Source organism: Onthophagus taurus, chromosome 11, assembly GCF_036711975.1.
Source record: "Onthophagus taurus isolate NC chromosome 11, IU_Otau_3.0, whole genome shotgun sequence".
Classification (NCBI taxonomy): domain Eukaryota; kingdom Metazoa; phylum Arthropoda; class Insecta; order Coleoptera; family Scarabaeidae; genus Onthophagus; species Onthophagus taurus.
Genome location: NC_091976.1, coordinates 18,012,305 through 18,028,718, shown reverse-complemented (window position 1 = coordinate 18,028,718; position 16,414 = coordinate 18,012,305). Strand labels below are relative to the sequence as shown.

Genomic DNA, 16,414 nt, shown 5'->3' with positions numbered 1-16,414 from the left:
TTTAAAGATGCCAAAAAAAAAACTTTGAACAAAAACGATTTTTGTAAGACTCCGCATTGCAAAATGTTAATATCCTCAACAACATTCTGAACGATTCCTGCTGTAGCTGATATTTGGGAGGCTTCACATCATATTACATATTCTGTGTACTTTTATTATTTCGGTATTTATTCCTTTGTTATTCCAACTTTTATATTTATGCATTTGTCGAGATTTTAATGCATGTAAATTTACATTTAATTCTTCCTTACTATCTAACTGCGTTTGCTACAATCTCGCAGACCGTTAAGGTCAATTAAGATGACGTTAGAGCAAAGAAGGAGAGGGCTAAAATCTAAATTACAAGTACGATATTAATAAGGAATTACACATTCGTTTATTTTTTGTTTTGTAAATTACATGCAAAAGATTTTTAAATATCTGATATAAATTTTTCTTAATCACTGGTATAAACGAAAGTACAATAAAGATATAAATCAATTAAAAGTAACTAAATCTAGTTATTTATATTATTTTATATTACAAATTATAGTATATACACATTTTTAGATATCTTTGAAAAATTATTAACATATTTTTATAGAAAATAAAAATCATTTAAAATAACTAATTTATATAAAATAAAAACAAAAATAAGTAATTGGATTTCGGATATAACGAATTTAAAGTGTTACCAATAAAACTAACAACAGTTTATGTTTAAAAAAAAGAGTTTCTGTTACTATAAAACCTATATACTTTTATATTTTGCTCGGAAGAAGTCTCGTAGTAGACAACCAATAAATAACATAAAAAAAAATAAACGTGATAATCATAAAGATGCCTTTTATTATTCAAAAAACCTAACTATAAATATGAGTAATTCCGTTTATTGATGTATTGATATACAATAGTAGAGAGCTGGCAAAGATCAGCATATTTATCAGCACATTTTTCTCTTTGATGTATACTTATGTTCATGTACTTACGTAGAGACTGATTAGCATTCATTAATCTACCACCGAAAAGGTTGTACAAATGGAAATCCCCACTAGACTCTGGGGAACATGTAATGAGAAATCATATCGACTATATATTAGTCAATAAGAGGTACAAGAACTTTTTTACATCTGTTAAAATTTATCCTGGGGCAGATATAGCGGACCATATTCCCGTAGTTGGTATACTCAAGACTAAAACTAAAAAGGATACATCAACCAGGAAATAAGAGCAAATATGATATAATGAAATGCGACAGAACACACAGAAAGCGAAAGGAGCAGCTGAGATGTGGTTTCGGAACTTGAAAAACTAAAACATGTAATTAATTCGAAAAATTCTTAAGACTAGACCAAAACGTCAGACGAAATTCATGTGTCCATCGATGTGTGGTGATATGCTATAAATGATGGAACGAAGAAAACTCATAAAAGAATATCTAAATAATTGGCGATCCACAGGCAAATACAAAGAAAAATCAAGGAAGCTAGAAAGAAATTAAGGAACAGCTGGTCTGCTCAAACCCAGAACAATATGGTTTAAGTTGCCAACAATCACGTCATAGACAAACAAAATAAAATAAAGACATATTATCTATGGTCATCTACAGCGCTGAGTTATTTCAAAACTTACATCGGAATTTTAAAGCTTTTTAAATCGGCAATTATATAGATGATAAGTATGTGAGTGACTACAGCAAGACATATTGTTCCCTTTATTATTCAACGTCTACTAAGAATATATATTCAGAAGGCTTCTTTGTGAATGAAGGAATATCTGTAAATGGGAAAAGATTGAATAACATCCGGTACGCTGACGATACAGTTATTATGACAGACAGTCTGATGGGGTTGCAGCAACTGATGCCTCAAGTGAAAAAAATGTCAGTAAAAGATGTGGAGAAGAGTGAGAAGATGCAGTTTACTGCAAAAAAATAGTGCAGAAGACTTGAAGTCATCAGAACATGAGTATTCCGTGCAGCAGTGAACAAGGTTGTGATAGAGAGAATGATCGCTAAGATCCGCACCGAATAAGCACTATAAGAAGAATAACTGCGTTCAAGACTGCGCTTAATCTTATTTATGCGTATTTAAAATAAACTCAAAAATTACTTCAGGTTTTGTCTTCATGTTTATGAAATATTACTGTTATTCTTTCATTGAATAAAATGATTAAGGAGATTCATAATCGAAAATGTGAAGGAATGATCTCTGGTGATACATTCTGTCTCTACCCTCATCATTCTTACAGTAATATTTGAAATTTTTTGTGACAGAAGAGCATTTAAATTTTCAGTCACCAATATTACATACATTGATTTACTTCAAACGAAGAAACATGTTCTTATAGAACTTATAAATATTTTTAGATAAATATAATAACTATAATCTTCAAATATAGTATACTAGGTCATTCACAAAATGTTCATGTTACTAGAACAGTTAAGGGAGGAAACCACATTAGAAGGTTAAAAAAATCGATAGTTCTAGACAGAATCGACGTAGTTCATTGGAGTCGAAGAAAGGTCGGCAAGTTTGAACGGCATTGCTGCAGGCGCAAAATGAAGCCTATGAGGAAGAAGAAGGACTAATATATGGTGCTGAAATCGCGGATTAATCGGTGACTGCTTTATATTATTCACTTTTCTAAATTTCTAGTTTTCGAGATGTTTTTTTCAAACGCGTGTTTCTCAAAATGACATTTTTCACATTTGCGGGAACTCTAACTCAAAAAGTAATGAACCAATCATTATGATTATTTATGAAATTACGAAATATATGAACCAACTTTTGAGATGATATCATGATTTTAAGAGTTTTTCTTGCATAATTAGTAAAGAAAAAATGTGAAATTTGAAGTAAATTTTTCCAACACCTGCAAAATTTTTAGTTTTCGTTACATTTACCTGCATTGAGGTTCATATTCTTAGAAAATAAGTTATTAATCTAAAATGAAAAACTTTTTGATATCAGATGAAAATTGAAATGGCTACACGTCCCGCAATTGGAGAACTCTAGGTACAACATCCAGCGGACATCAGAGCATAACTTTGTTATTTTTCGATAAAATTATCCAAAAAATTCACAAAAGCTGTTCGAAATATAAACAAATATTGTCAAAGTTTGATTAAATTCTAATTAATTCTTCCCACCCAAAAAAAAATCCTAAAAAATCAATGAAAATGAGTCTCCTAATGCGGTTTCCCCCCTTAACAATAAAGTTAATACTAATATTGTACTGCATTCAATATTTTGTAACAATCCACTAAAAAAGTATAGATAATAGTAATGAATATAATTCGTTATAACCAAAATATCCTTATTCAATAAAACCAATAAATTTATTTTAGAAATAAACGAAAATACGTTATTTACTTATTTAGCATTTATTTGTAATTGGATCCAAGATAATCCTTGGATTAAAATTAAGGAATCAGCCATGAAGAATACATGGAATAAGTAGTGTCTCCAATTTTGCGGGTGATGAACAAGCAAAAGACGAAGATCTTCAAAATGAAATTGTGGGCAAGATTGTAAAAATGGGAGAGCGATTAAATCTAGAAATAAATAAATAAGTGACAATCCCATGAAGCAGAACTTTCCATAGAAGATTTACTTCAATTACAAAACCCACTTGATGTCGATGATAGAGACTGTTCTGTTGAAGAAAGTCTTGTTGCAACACTATCATGTTATAGTTTTTTGTTTACATATTAAAATAACGTATGGTTTGTTAAGATTTTTATATTCTTAATTTTATATGAACCTGCTTACTATTTCTTACGATCTTTTTCAATTCTAGTACGTTAATGCGGATGGCGATGGTACGTTAGACGAACAAAAGGTTTAAAAATATCTTGTGTGTACTGCATTCAATATTTTGTAACAATCAACTAAGAAAGTAATGATAATACTAATGAATATAATTCGTTATAACCAAAATACCCTTATTCAATAAATTTATTTAAGAAATTCCAATTTTAAATGATTTTTAATTTATATCTTAATTTTATAAAAATTTTTTTAATTGCTATAAAAGGTTAAAAATTAACTTTTAACTACTCCTACTATGTAGATGGGGCCTTACTTTGTACTTTGACAAATAATTACTTAACAAAAAAAAATTGTGATGTATTAAAAAGTACTAAATGTTCATTAAAATCACCCTGAAACGCAGAGAATTGGTCAAAACATCGTTTTTATATGACTAGAAGTTGTTTAAAAATCTTATTGGAAAATGAACATTCAAAACAATTCTAACAAAATTAATATCTATGTATATAAATTAATCTATTGTAAAATCAAATTAGGATTAACGCAAAATATTAATGCCTTATTTACAATATTAATTTAAAAAAGAAAAATTAAACTTATATAAGTAAAATAAGCATATTTTAATTAATCACTATCAAACGAATCATATTCTGTATCTGTCCTTAAATTATTTTTAAAATCATACTTGCCACTCCCACTACTTCTACTTTCTCCGCTTCTCCTCCTGCGTTGGTAAATTGGAAATCTATTTAAACGTGTCAATAAAGCCTCATCGATTATCATTCGAGTAACATCCACTTTAAGTTCTCTTTTTCTTAACATTTTGTGTAAATCTTCAGGAGATTCAGATTCAGAGGATGATGTATCAATTATATCGCGAACCATTCTTTCTGGTTCTAAGGCACTTGGTATATAACAAGAATTTTCTTCATCATCTTCACTTTCTTCTATTTTATCATCTAAATTTTCTTCATTAACTTTATCATCTTCACTTTCTTCTATTTTATCACCTACATTTTCTTCATTAACTTTATCATCTTCACTTTCCTCCTCAATTTTATCATCTTCACTTTCCTCCTCAATTTTATCATCTTTACTCTCCTCAATAACTTTATCATCATCACTTAATAAACTCTCACCTTCAGCAATGATATTATCTTCTTCACATTTATCATCAAGCTCAATTTCATTATATCTATGTATGTCATCTTCACTACTTGTGATACTTGAATTATTTGTTTCATTTTTTTCGCTTGTTATTGAAGAATTTTCTTGTCCTGTATCTAATTCTGAATCCTCCACGTCGGATTGTTGACTACTTTGAGATAAACTTGTGTTTAATGAAGGTGTAATAACTTCAGGAGACTCTTGAAATCTTAAAATTGGGCTATCATTAATTTTTCCTTTTTGTATCAAAACTTTTACATGAAAATCTCCTGTTGTAACCTGCTTTGAATTGTTATTTGGATGATCATTATAATCAATACGATAAAAAGACGTCATTTCTTCTGAAGCTTTATGATGTACGAAATCTAAGGATGTAAATCGATCCGATCTACACTCACAACAAAAGTATTTCGCTAATAATTCGTGATGGGAAACGTGATCTCTTTCGAAATTTTCCTTTTCTTTTGCGCCACAATCGACGTCTTCTTGCATCGCGTTTAATAACCTTGAAACTGATCTGGTACGTTTGTTTAATAATCGGCCGTCTTCATCATAACGTAAACAAGGGGGTGAAACTCCTGTGTCGTCATCAATTGTTGATTTAGTGGATCGTCGGCGTTTTCTTTTTGATGGCCTAAAAACTTTCTCCACTTCTTTGTCAATGTACGGGGTGTTTCTATCACTCGAATAATCATAATCAATTTCACACGGAGTTGAATGCATTGGTTTTAATAAATCAGATACACCACCATCTTCCATTGAATCCCCATCATCAAAATTTAATTTATCTAAGTTGTGTAAGAAGAGTTTGTAAGCTGCTGAAAAGCTTACGTAAGAATCTGAGTTAACTGTATCGTCGATTATTGTTTTAACCATGAAGTTTTTTATGTAAATAAGCTTATTAAGGAGGAGGACGCAAGTGCTACATATCCCGTGATCTTCTTTTAAATATTCTTCCTAAAATTATTTTTTGAGGTTAGGTTCTTAAAAATCTTTATAACTCAAATAAATTAAACTAATCTTACCACATCTCCGAAGAAACTTATAATATAACTTGTAATTGGTCTTTCCGTACGCCCATAAATCTTGTAAATGTTAAATAAACGCCGTTTTCTTTTGCAAAATAAACAACTTAACATTGGTATCATCTTATTTTTTTTTAATCACACAATTTTAAAAGGTTAAAATACTTCCAAATCTTATTTCTATTCAATTTTAAGGTATTAAATTATACTTTAATTATATATTTTGATGTATATTATATTTTAAACATGATTAATAACAAACTAAAATTTTTTTAGGTTATCCGCCTCTAACTCTAATAAGTGGTTACTGTTTTACCGACATGTATAACAAACTAAATTTTATCGAAATTAATAATTTTCCACAATTATTTTTTAACCAAATCATTTTTTTAATTGAGATAAAAATAAAATGTAACGTTATTAATTAATTTTTATCTAAAATACAAAATGTGTTGTATCATTATTTAGAAATAAAAAATTCTTTTTAAACGAAATGCTCTATATACTTCGACATTTTTAGGGTTGACATAACCTAAAAAAAATTGACGTTTGTTAACCTACAAAAAAATGGTTAAAATAAGTCTTCAAATTAAAGCAAATCTAGAAAACCTCGACGAGCTCTTCACAAACCATCCGGATTACAATTTCCTCTTAAAACTAAAATGTTTAAATTGTGGTGAAATCTCCGATAAATGGCATGATGTTCAAGAATCCCAAAGATTCCCCACAAAAACGGGAAAATCAGATACTCATTTTTTAGCGCGATGCAAGCTTTGTGGAAGAGAAAATAGTTTGGATATAATTGAAGGAAGTAATGGGAAATACACAGGAGATGATGTAGGGAAGTTTAAAACATTGGTAACTTTCGATTGCCGTGGGATAGAGCCCATTGATTTTCAACCAAGTGATGGTTGGATTGCCAAAGTTGAGGAAAGCAACAAAACTTTCAATGATGTTGATTTATCCGAAAAAGAATGGGTGGAATATGATGATAAATTAAAACAATCTGTTGGGATTTACGAATTAGAATCAAAATTTGTTAAGGTGAAATAAATTAAAATAATTTTATGTATTACGTGGTTTTATTTGGGTCTTATTACACAAAAAAAATAAAGGTACAATAAGTAATTTGATAAATTGTGCTAAAAGATAACTAAATTAAAAAAGCACCTCATCGTTACATTTATTTTTATTGTTTATATTTTTTTTACGATTATATGAATATATACAGCTTAAAAAGAGGCAAGAAAGTGCCTCTTATTTAGAAATCTAAGAATAACTTACTAACTAGTGAATAAAAAATAAATACAATGGGAATGTAAAAAAATATACAACATTGTACAGGATTATTATACAAATTGACTTATTTAAGCAATAACAAATAATAAAAAAATATCCTAAAATAAGTAGACCTAAAAATTTACAACAAAAAGAAGGTGCTCGGTTCTTTTATGCAAAAAAGTCAACTTTTAAAGAGGTGTAAAGATCAAGTTAACACAGCCTCGAAAAACATACCTACACAAAAAATGATAAAAATAAAAATGATTATTATCATTATTATTATTATTGCGATCTCCTTCCATTTATTTTTTCACTTTTAAAATTTAGTAAAAAAATAATAAACGTTCTTGATGACTGGCAGTCAACATTCTCCACCCTCTCTTGATACTCCAATATTGTAAAATGGCTCGGATACAAATTATTAATCCTAAAAATTTCAAAATCACCAAACAACCTCTTTCTTTGCCTCTAGGGATAACTTACCAAAAGTCATTATCAACCACCATAACCAACTATTGTCTTTTGATGCTAAATCAGTTGAATGTTTCACAATTAATGTCCATTTAGCAAGGGATAACCCAAATCCTGATAGGGCACCATAGCGAGATGCGATTGTGTGACAGAAACACATTAATAAAAGAAAACCGATCCAGTTAAATATAAAGGCAACTAAAATTAAGAAATTAAAAATTAATATCATTATTACACAATTATTTTACGAACCAAAAAATGCTGTATAAAACATAAAATCAGTCCCCAATAGACTAGTATCTCCATCTCCGGTTTCTTCTGCGTCCAAACCAATAATTGTTCTTTGAGTATTTGGTAAAAATTCACTCTAAAAATTAATTAATTTTATATTCTTTTTTCGGTAGGATTTTATTTTGGTGTAGTTTGTATTAAGAAAACCTAATCTCAACTGCAAATCAGGAATTATTCTTGATTAATGATAAATTAATAAATCAAATGACGTTTTATGTCGCAACATCACTTTCTTCGAGTCTTAAAAAGTAATCATTGAACATAATCTAATTTAAGCACGCAACTTTCAACGTGGAATGATTCGATTCAATAATACAATACTTTCGCTATATATGGAGATTAATCATTCCGATTTTAACAACCAAAAAACGTGCGAATATTTTTAATGATGTTGTTATGGTTCAATTATTTTCACGATTATACCTGTTACAGTTACCATATTTTCTCGAATCTTATCCGCACTCGAATCTAATCCACATCCCGAAATTAAAAATGCATAGTGGTAAAAAAATTTAGTTTGCGAATGTAACCGCATCTTTCTTTGAGCAATTCGACAACACCAAAACGATGCAATGGTTGTTGTTAACCATAAATATATATTTTTTCCGTTGACTGACGCTGATGCACCTAAAGAAACCTTGTTTACGACGAGTTTTTATTATACTAATAAATTTACCAAGCCAGAAAAAATTGGAAAATAAATATAATTTTAAAAATAAATAGTAATGCCTAGCACGAATTCAGTTCATATACCGCCCTCGTAGTAGCTCAAACGTGGTGTGTGCTTAAATATACATATAACAGCGTAATTATGGAAACGAAGTAGCAAAAATCGAAGAGATTCTTCTATACAGCGAAGTTTAAAGAGATGTTATTAAGTTAGCTTTAAAAGAAGGAAATCGAAAAGGTGGTACAATTTTTGCCGTTAATGAGAGTAACGTTGCGGCTGTTGCGGAAAGACAAGGCAGCTATTGCAGACTATGAGGCATTATTGGTACTATTGATATTGGTCTATATTTACTTTTATCATTTGTATCCCCTGGTTTTTGAATGGGAATTACTCTAATATACTTTAATAATTGTATAAGTTATCTTATTCACATTAAAAGCGATCTACCCATATATCAATTTAACTCGTTAATCTTTCATTAGTCGTTTCAGACTTTATATCAAATTATTTTTGTAAGACTTTATTCTAAAGCTCTCTAATTGATTACAAATGCGTTCATTTAATACATACTTGTATTCAATGTTAGAAGGTATAAAAAGGAACTAATAATAATATGTATGTAAGAATCCTTTCATTCAAACACATTGGGGTGACACAGTGTGACTTTTACACTAATTGTAAGACAAGAATCCGCAATGTATTCAATGGTTCTCAGAAGAACTTCAGATCAAATCTGAATCTTCAATTCCTTCAAAGTTATGAACTCACAACAGTAACTTGCCATCTCTCATCTAGCAACTCATTGTATTCGAAAACTTGCTGAAGAACAAAGAGAAAACCAGTTGTTCGGTTCTTTCGTTCATTTTAGAGACAATTACATGGATGACATCATCTCCTCTATAATAATTAACAAGAGGAAATTTCAGTCTATAAAGCGACTTTAACATAGCGCTATTGTAGTTATATACGAAAGTTTATCATCTGGATGCAAAGGCTTCACAGAAGTTCAAAAACTTTCTTATATCCGTCATAAGAAAAATAGTCACTTTGGAGAAGATTCCATCCTTTTGATTTCGATGCTAAACGTTCTTTCATTTCCTGTAGGATATCTATATTATCACTTGGCGAAGCAGTGGATTCCAGTTTTACTCAGGCAAAATCTAAAAGACTGGTAGCTTTGAAACATGATACCATTTTTGGGTTTAAATCTCGGAAGTATGTTGAGTTGCCAATTGTAATTCAAAGTAGATGTTAAGCCGTCGGTCTGAGTAACCAATCATACACCTCTAGATATCGTTATCATGCATGTGCAGAGAAGACTAAACACTGGGAAGGATCCCCCATGATGGCACGGGGGTTGAGGAGACGGCACATTGGCCAATAACTTCAATAGCTACATAACAACGTAATTTTTAATTAAAAATAAATTGTTAAACCTAAGTAACAATAGTTTTCAAGACTTTAATTTGGTTGATCCTCCTGGATATTCTATAGCTACGCAAAAGAATTAGGCATTAATTAAGTTTATTATCTCCTCTTTGTTCTATGATTGCTGTAACGGAGATTTGACCATTTTTAAAAGTAACAGCTAAAAACTAACCCACTAAAAGCTTAATGGGTGCATAACTCAGCTCCAGCTTTTGATAACGTTTACAATGTGCTTTGGGTGGCAGTCTTGCCGCAAAATCCAGCGTTCCTCAACTCCCAATATCCACTGATAACTTCAAAGTTTATTGTAATATACTTTTCCTGAAACTGTCATGTAATGTTACAATTGCAAGGCTGTTTTGATAAAAGAAAGTTAGCCATTTCCAGGCTCTGTTCGATAATTTTAAAGTACTTACTCCTTTCCTAGATTCTTTCTGCCTTCAACTTTTTTCTAATCTAGGATAGCGTAATTTATTTGAAATTTGAATTTATGTTTATCCCTTGCAATTTACACTTTACGGACTTGGATGTAAATTAAAGTAAACTATTTTATACAAATCGGGCCATAGTACTGTAAATCAGTAAATGTTTCCTATAACGCATATTGCAATAGCTCTCCAAACCATAACATTGCCTGTGTTGTGCAGCTCTTTCCAGCAATACATTTTTCTGGGCAACATATGGTAGACAAGAAATCGATTTCTTTGTCAACATGAGATTGAACGAATTCTTCTCTTTTACAAAGTAAGAAGTTTCTGTGGGGTGCCTTACTGAAAATTTCATTATCACATAGAACTCTTTGGACACAACTTATTAGATACAATTGCGACATGGTCGACTATCTTTCGTGAAATATGCAGCATTCTTCAGTATCTGTTAATTAACTATAATACTAATTTCACTTTAATTTCACATTTTAAGACTAGGCTTTTGAGACTAGCGCATTTTATATGGGTAGAATTTAAAATTTAACGCAAAACTGTTCTCACAGATTCACTAAGTTAAGCTGTAACTGGCGTGTATGTTGCTATGCAAATCGACTTAGAGTTCTTTCTTACTGCCATGAGATTTTCGAGTAATCTTGCTGTTTTTCCAGAACATGGCTACTTTTTCTTTACTATATTGCTTGTTGTACTCAATTTTTCTACTAATTTCTGGATTATCTTGTGTCATAAAACAGTGTCATTGTTACGATATTGAAACGGCCGGAAAATCCACTACTAATCATTTTAATAAAAATATTATTTTTAATAGAAGAGGACTAGAGTTTAAAAGAAGGCGGAACAAAATGGCTTCGTTTTCTTGCAGCAACAGGAATACTGTTAAAGCTTCGTTTTTGTCAGATAAACATCGGTTCAGAACGTCACTCGCCTTCATAAATGTGACAAACCTCAGAAACGAACTCCACGATTGAGCAAACATTCAACCGCCAAAGCGATCTTTATGTTTGCCGCCCAGGTGATGATTTAGGCAAGAGTGACTTCGACAGGGAAGACACCATTGGATTTTTGTGGATTAGGGGGTCAAGATTAATTCCCCTGGAATACCCCAGGACATTACAACAGGACTCAGCGCCCGCGCACAAGGCTAAGATGGTTCAACAATGGTGCCAGACCAATTTTGCAGCCATGATCACCCCCACTGAATGAATTTCGACAGTCTGAAGCGAGCCCTTCAGAAGGCATGGCACAATCTTAACGTTGAGTATCGCTCCGTTAATTTAAAACAGAAATACCGTGCTACCCGACTTTTGTGGCACCCTGTATAATTCAAAATAATTATCTTTTTTTTTGGTGTCAACATGATATTGAAATGTTTTCATTACATCTATTCATGAGTCAACATGGGTCATATTGCAATCATATACAAGTAAACGTTGAAATTCTTTTATAATTTACAGTGAGTCAATTGGACTAACAAAAAAAGTAAAGATCTCAAATTACTCCTATCTACAATACTAGATTTCATTTTAAGTTTCTGTTATTATGTTTTAAATAAAACAGAAAAAATCAAGAGTTCACTTTGTCACATCAACCTTCTACAATTACATAAATTAAAATATAAAGATTTTTTGACATGGTTAAGTATAAAAAGTAGGTAAACATAAAATTGCTTTAAAGTGCAAAGACTTCAATTGGAGTTCACAAACAGTTAAGGCTTTAAAGTATCCAAAAATAATCCAAATGTGCTTGAATTTGCATTTTTTCCAATCAGTTTTAGTCATTTTTGGTAGAAACGTAAAATTATAAATTGAATGAATAATTTTAAGGTATCAAAATCAAATAATAAATAATTTTTATATCTTCTTAAAATAAAACAAACCTATATTATTGTTTAAAAAATTATTTTCTCCATGAAATGTCAATTTGACATTTAAAATTTCATTTTTAGGTTATGAAATGTCATTTTGACATTTAAAATGTCACTTTTAATTTACAAACAAATTTAAAGTTGAATATAATCTAGATAAAAAAATGTAATTTTATCACCGTAAAATAAAGTGGTTATTAAAAACATTCCTAAATCCATAACAACATAATTAACATTCCTAAAAGCTTATTCGCCTTTATGAATTTTTATGTTAGAAAATATGTGGAGAGAAATGCCTTATCAAGTAAACACTAAATATCTGAAGTAATGTACTAATAGTAAAAAAATGTATAACTTTGAATTTGAAATTAGATTTTCTGTTTTTTTTTTATGAATTAAATTCATAAATCTTATTAATCCTTACTGTTACATGTTGATTTTGAGCACTTCCTTGTCCCTCAAGATGTTTTTCTCTTTGAACTTCCTCATAAGTTGGCAATTTTGTGGCTGCCTCATAAGGTGGTGGTGCTGAAAAATCTGGTTTTGGTGGCGGTATATCGTCGTAAGCATATGCGGTTATTGTCATCACTGGTACGTAAGGGATTACAGATGTGACCTCATTACGTTCTTCCGGGGAATGTCTCTATAGTATGTGAGATGTTTTTTAAAAGGATTGGTTATGAATGTATATTGTTAAGAAGGGATTTAAATTGGTATTTTACCTCTTGCTGAGGACCCTCTGTCGAAACGGGGTGGTTATCCATATTTTTTAGGACACTTTTTTATGATTTTGATCCGTTTTTATGATAAAATAAACAAATAGGGTTACAATATGGCCACCAAAACTCTCTCTCTGTGGTGTTGGAAATGTTCGTTTTTCTGACAGATTTGTATGAATCGGTGTTGGGTGTTTATAGAATGCACCCATTTTTGTTTGTATTTTCATAAATTAGTTACTAAATTTTAAATATTTACATGAAATTGAGTTTAAAAATCTAGGATATTAATAAAAATATTTATAAAACAAATAAATGTTAATATATTTCATTTTAAATACAAAAGAATATGTGAATACGTTCTGAATCAACTGTCAATCAAGGTTAAGATAAATGCCGCTAGATGTCCGACTTCAACACAAACATTCTGCACGGAGCAACAGTTGACATTTTACCTTTGTAAGGTTAAGACGTATGTGAAGTTGTTGTTGCACGTGTTGTTTTTAAGTTTAATTAATTATTTTCTTTTTGTTTATGGTTGATATTCGTTTTTGTTAAATGAATGTGCCCTTTTACTGTGTTTTAAATATTTAAAAGTGTCCGAACTTGGGGATGGTTTGCTAAAAATGTTCTTTGAAAAATCTTAAAAAACTTAGGGTAAGAAACTTTTTATATTTCTTTTTCTTTTAATGAACTTGAATTACTACTTAATTGAATAAAATACAAACTATGTATGCACTTATTTTCAGATTAGTGCATATAAATAAATTTCTTCTTTGAAAAATGATGTGTTATTTTTCGGTTTTTAAGAGGACTTACTAATGATATACTAACATTAAAAATAGAACATTCATAAAATTCCTGTGTTCACAGAGCATTAAGGTCAAACGAGAGCAAAATACGACTTCTTGGAATGAATAAGTTTTTTTTAATATCAAAAAAGTCGTTTTAACAAGCCAAAGTTATTTATTTAAAATCCTTGAAGACTTTTTAAATGTGTTATTTTAACAAAACTTTGTTTAAACGACAATAAGAAGTTTTTATTTAATCATTTTCGGATTATAAAAGAGAATTGGGAATGAAATAAATTTTCTTAACAAGTTGTAACAAGTTTAAAGTTATTTGGTAAGAGTCCTACTTAAAAAATGAATTTGTTATTTAAATTCTTTTGTTTATTTTAAAATTATAACATTTTTAAATGACACTAAATAGAGTCAGTGTTTGTATAAATTTTTTTAGTCGAATCAAATCTATTCATTTGAGCACCTTGAATTTACTTGAGACCTTTTTTTGGGGCTATAAAAGGAGAGCAAAATGCTACTTCTTATGTTCTTGTAATGAATAATCCTTTTTAAGCGAAAATCTCGTTTAAATAAGTTAAAGTTATGTGTTTAAAAACCTTGACGACTTTTTAAGCGTTCTACTTTGGTTAAAATCAGACCCATTCTTTGTCTAAATGACTCAGTTTTTTTTTTGTACATCATAATTCGATGTCTATTTTTTGTTAATAATACTTAAAGTTTAAAATTACATTTAAATATACATATATTGTCTTCTTCAATGATTTTCCTCCACATACAAAATTTCAAAAACAAAAAATGCGAGTTTGGTAGAATGAGACAGGTGTTTAAGTAAATTATTACTTCCGGTTGCGCGGCATGTTTAAAATTTTACACCTGGTTTATTTGTTGCTATGTAACTCTTCGTATAAATGAACGGATGATTCGAAAATCAACATTGTTGGTGATACAGTTTTAAAGATTCCTGAAAAATATCTGAAAATGCTTATGGAACACTTTGTTTAGTTTTCCGAGTATTTAAAGAGCCAATTTTGTCTAAACCCATGAAAGTTTTAGGGGAAAGAACAAATACACTACTCCTTAGTGTTTTGATAAAAAAAAAGTTTGGTTGGTGAAATATTAGCTTGAAAAGATTTTTAATCTTAACCTCCAGATCTCAGCCATTCTATAACTGAGAGGTAGTGTTACATGAGATCGTTGATTGTTGTGTCCTTTCGTATAAATTCGAGATAACATATTTAAATATACCTAACGTTTACAAGGAAACAAAACATTCAGTGACAGTGCAAGAATAACGTTTTGAAGTGTAGGTGAGGTCTGCTTAACCCAAGTGTGCCTTTCGCGTGATATTTTTTGTTAAGCATTATTGACTAGTTTAAACAATTTTAAATATTTTACTTGGTAAGTTTTAAAATTTGCTAAGTCACACAGGTATGTTGTTTCATCTTAGTAATAGTATGGCCACTACAACTGTTAAGGAACTAAAAATCGAAGTAAATAAAATGTTAAAGAGGACGCTTTCAGTGAAGAAGAAAGTGAAGAAGATTCCGATCAGTTTGAAGAACAAGAAGTTTTAGATAGTGAGGAGAGTGACGAAGATTTACATCAACAGGAGGAAGAAATTGCAAGTGAAGCATCGGTAATATCAGGAAAAAATGATTACAACTGGTTGAAATATAGCATCGTTTATAGCAGTGCGAAGAACCAATGATGAATTTGATCCTCTTAGGAAAATTTGAAACATATTTATTTCAAATTGTCATAAATATTATACAATGCACTCGTATTGCACAATAAGATAAGTATGATAAGTATAATTTAAAATAGTAATGATGAATGACTGTAGAATTTGGTATATGATCAATACAATTCCATATGTAGGAAAAGTGTTGTCGGACCGTAAAGAGTCAGTTCCTATGTAAGAAAGCATTCAGAACTAACGCATGGGACGGGATGAAATGTTACTGTTGACAATTGGTGTTCTTCTGTAGACCTCTTCGATAAAATGTTAGTCGATCACAACATTAACATGATTGAAACTCTGAAGAAAAATAAACGGGAGGTACGTTAATCATTTCTAAATGGAAAAGCAAGAGGTTGTTGCACATTTGCGTTTGATATTAATGAAACACTCCTTCATTATGTCCCAAAAAAAAAAGATTAAAGTCGTACTTCTGCTATTAACTATCCACCGTTGTGACAGTATAAATGATGAAATGGGAATCCTGTAATTGTAATGGATTATAATGATACCAAAGGGCGTACTGGCACATTTTATAAACTGCCACACTTATATAATAGCGAGAGCGACCCGAAATTCTTTCTTCTATGGAATATTAGATCATAGTGGAATAAACGCTGCCATATTACTTAATTTTGTACATACTAATGACAGAATGAATAGAAGAAAATTTATTAATGACCTGACCTTTCTGCCAATAGAGGCACTATTGAAAGCTCGGTTAGAAATCAAAAGTGTAGAAAGATCACTTAAGACATATAA

General features: G+C 30.2%; 4 protein-coding genes across 5 annotated transcripts in view; 2 read left to right on the top strand and 2 right to left on the bottom strand.

Annotated features, from left to right (window-relative positions):
* Positions 1–353: 353 nt before the first annotated feature.
* LOC111424174 (aspartic and glutamic acid-rich protein-like) lies at positions 354–6,252 on the bottom strand. Its single transcript, XM_023057618.2, has 2 exons — positions 5,945–6,252; positions 354–5,876 (listed from the first exon to the last, which is right to left on the bottom strand). Exons 1-2 carry the CDS (start codon positions 6,065–6,067, stop codon positions 4,377–4,379), a joined length of 1,623 nt encoding a protein of 540 aa, XP_022913386.2. The 5' UTR covers positions 6,068–6,252; the 3' UTR covers positions 354–4,376.
* A 203-nt stretch (positions 6,253–6,455) lies between these two features.
* On the top strand, positions 6,456–7,016 carry LOC111424126 (UPF0587 protein GA18326). The gene has a single exon (XM_023057559.2). The coding sequence runs from the start codon at positions 6,512–6,514 to the stop codon at positions 6,995–6,997; it is 486 nt and encodes a 161-aa protein (XP_022913327.1). The 5' UTR covers positions 6,456–6,511; the 3' UTR covers positions 6,998–7,016.
* Positions 7,017–7,115: 99 nt separating this feature from the next.
* LOC111424125 (Nedd4 family interacting protein) lies at positions 7,116–13,266 on the bottom strand. Its single transcript, XM_023057558.2, has 5 exons — positions 13,118–13,266; positions 12,820–13,038; positions 7,949–8,063; positions 7,709–7,894; positions 7,116–7,652 (listed from the first exon to the last, which is right to left on the bottom strand). The coding sequence occupies exons 1-5, from the start codon at positions 13,157–13,159 to the stop codon at positions 7,549–7,551; spliced, it is 666 nt and encodes a 221-aa protein (XP_022913326.1). The 5' UTR covers positions 13,160–13,266; the 3' UTR covers positions 7,116–7,548.
* Positions 13,267–13,549: 283 nt separating this feature from the next.
* LOC111424091 (glutamic acid-rich protein-like) overlaps positions 13,550–16,414 on the top strand; it is an 85,696-nt gene continuing 82,831 nt past the window's right edge. For both annotated transcript variants that reach the window (XM_023057517.2, XM_023057514.2), the window contains exon 1: positions 13,550–13,768. The gene's annotated coding sequence lies outside the window, so the exon portion shown is untranslated. The remainder of the gene's footprint in view (positions 13,769–16,414) is intronic.

What these genes read in the sequence shown, in the direction of transcription:
- LOC111424174 (XM_023057618.2), bottom strand. Translation starts at nt 6,067, where the DNA reads ATGATACCAATGTTAAGTTGTTTATTTTGCAAAAGAAAACGGCGTTTA. An exon ending in TAAGTTTCTTCGGAGATGTG is followed by an intron (nt 5,877 to 5,944) that starts GTAAGATTAGTT and finishes AAATAATTTTAG; the next exon opens with GAAGAATATTTAAAAGAAGA.
- LOC111424126 (XM_023057559.2), top strand. Translation starts at nt 6,512, where the DNA reads ATGGTTAAAATAAGTCTTCAAATTAAAGCAAATCTAGAAAACCTCGAC.
- LOC111424125 (XM_023057558.2), bottom strand. Translation starts at nt 13,159, where the DNA reads ATGGATAACCACCCCGTTTCGACAGAGGGTCCTCAGCAAGAG. An exon ending in GTTTTATACAGCATTTTTTG is followed by an intron (nt 7,895 to 7,948) that starts GTTCGTAAAATA and finishes TCTTAATTTTAG; the next exon opens with TTGCCTTTATATTTAACTGG. An exon ending in GTGGTTGATAATGACTTTTG is followed by an intron (nt 7,653 to 7,708) that starts GTAAGTTATCCC and finishes TGAAATTTTTAG; the next exon opens with GATTAATAATTTGTATCCGA.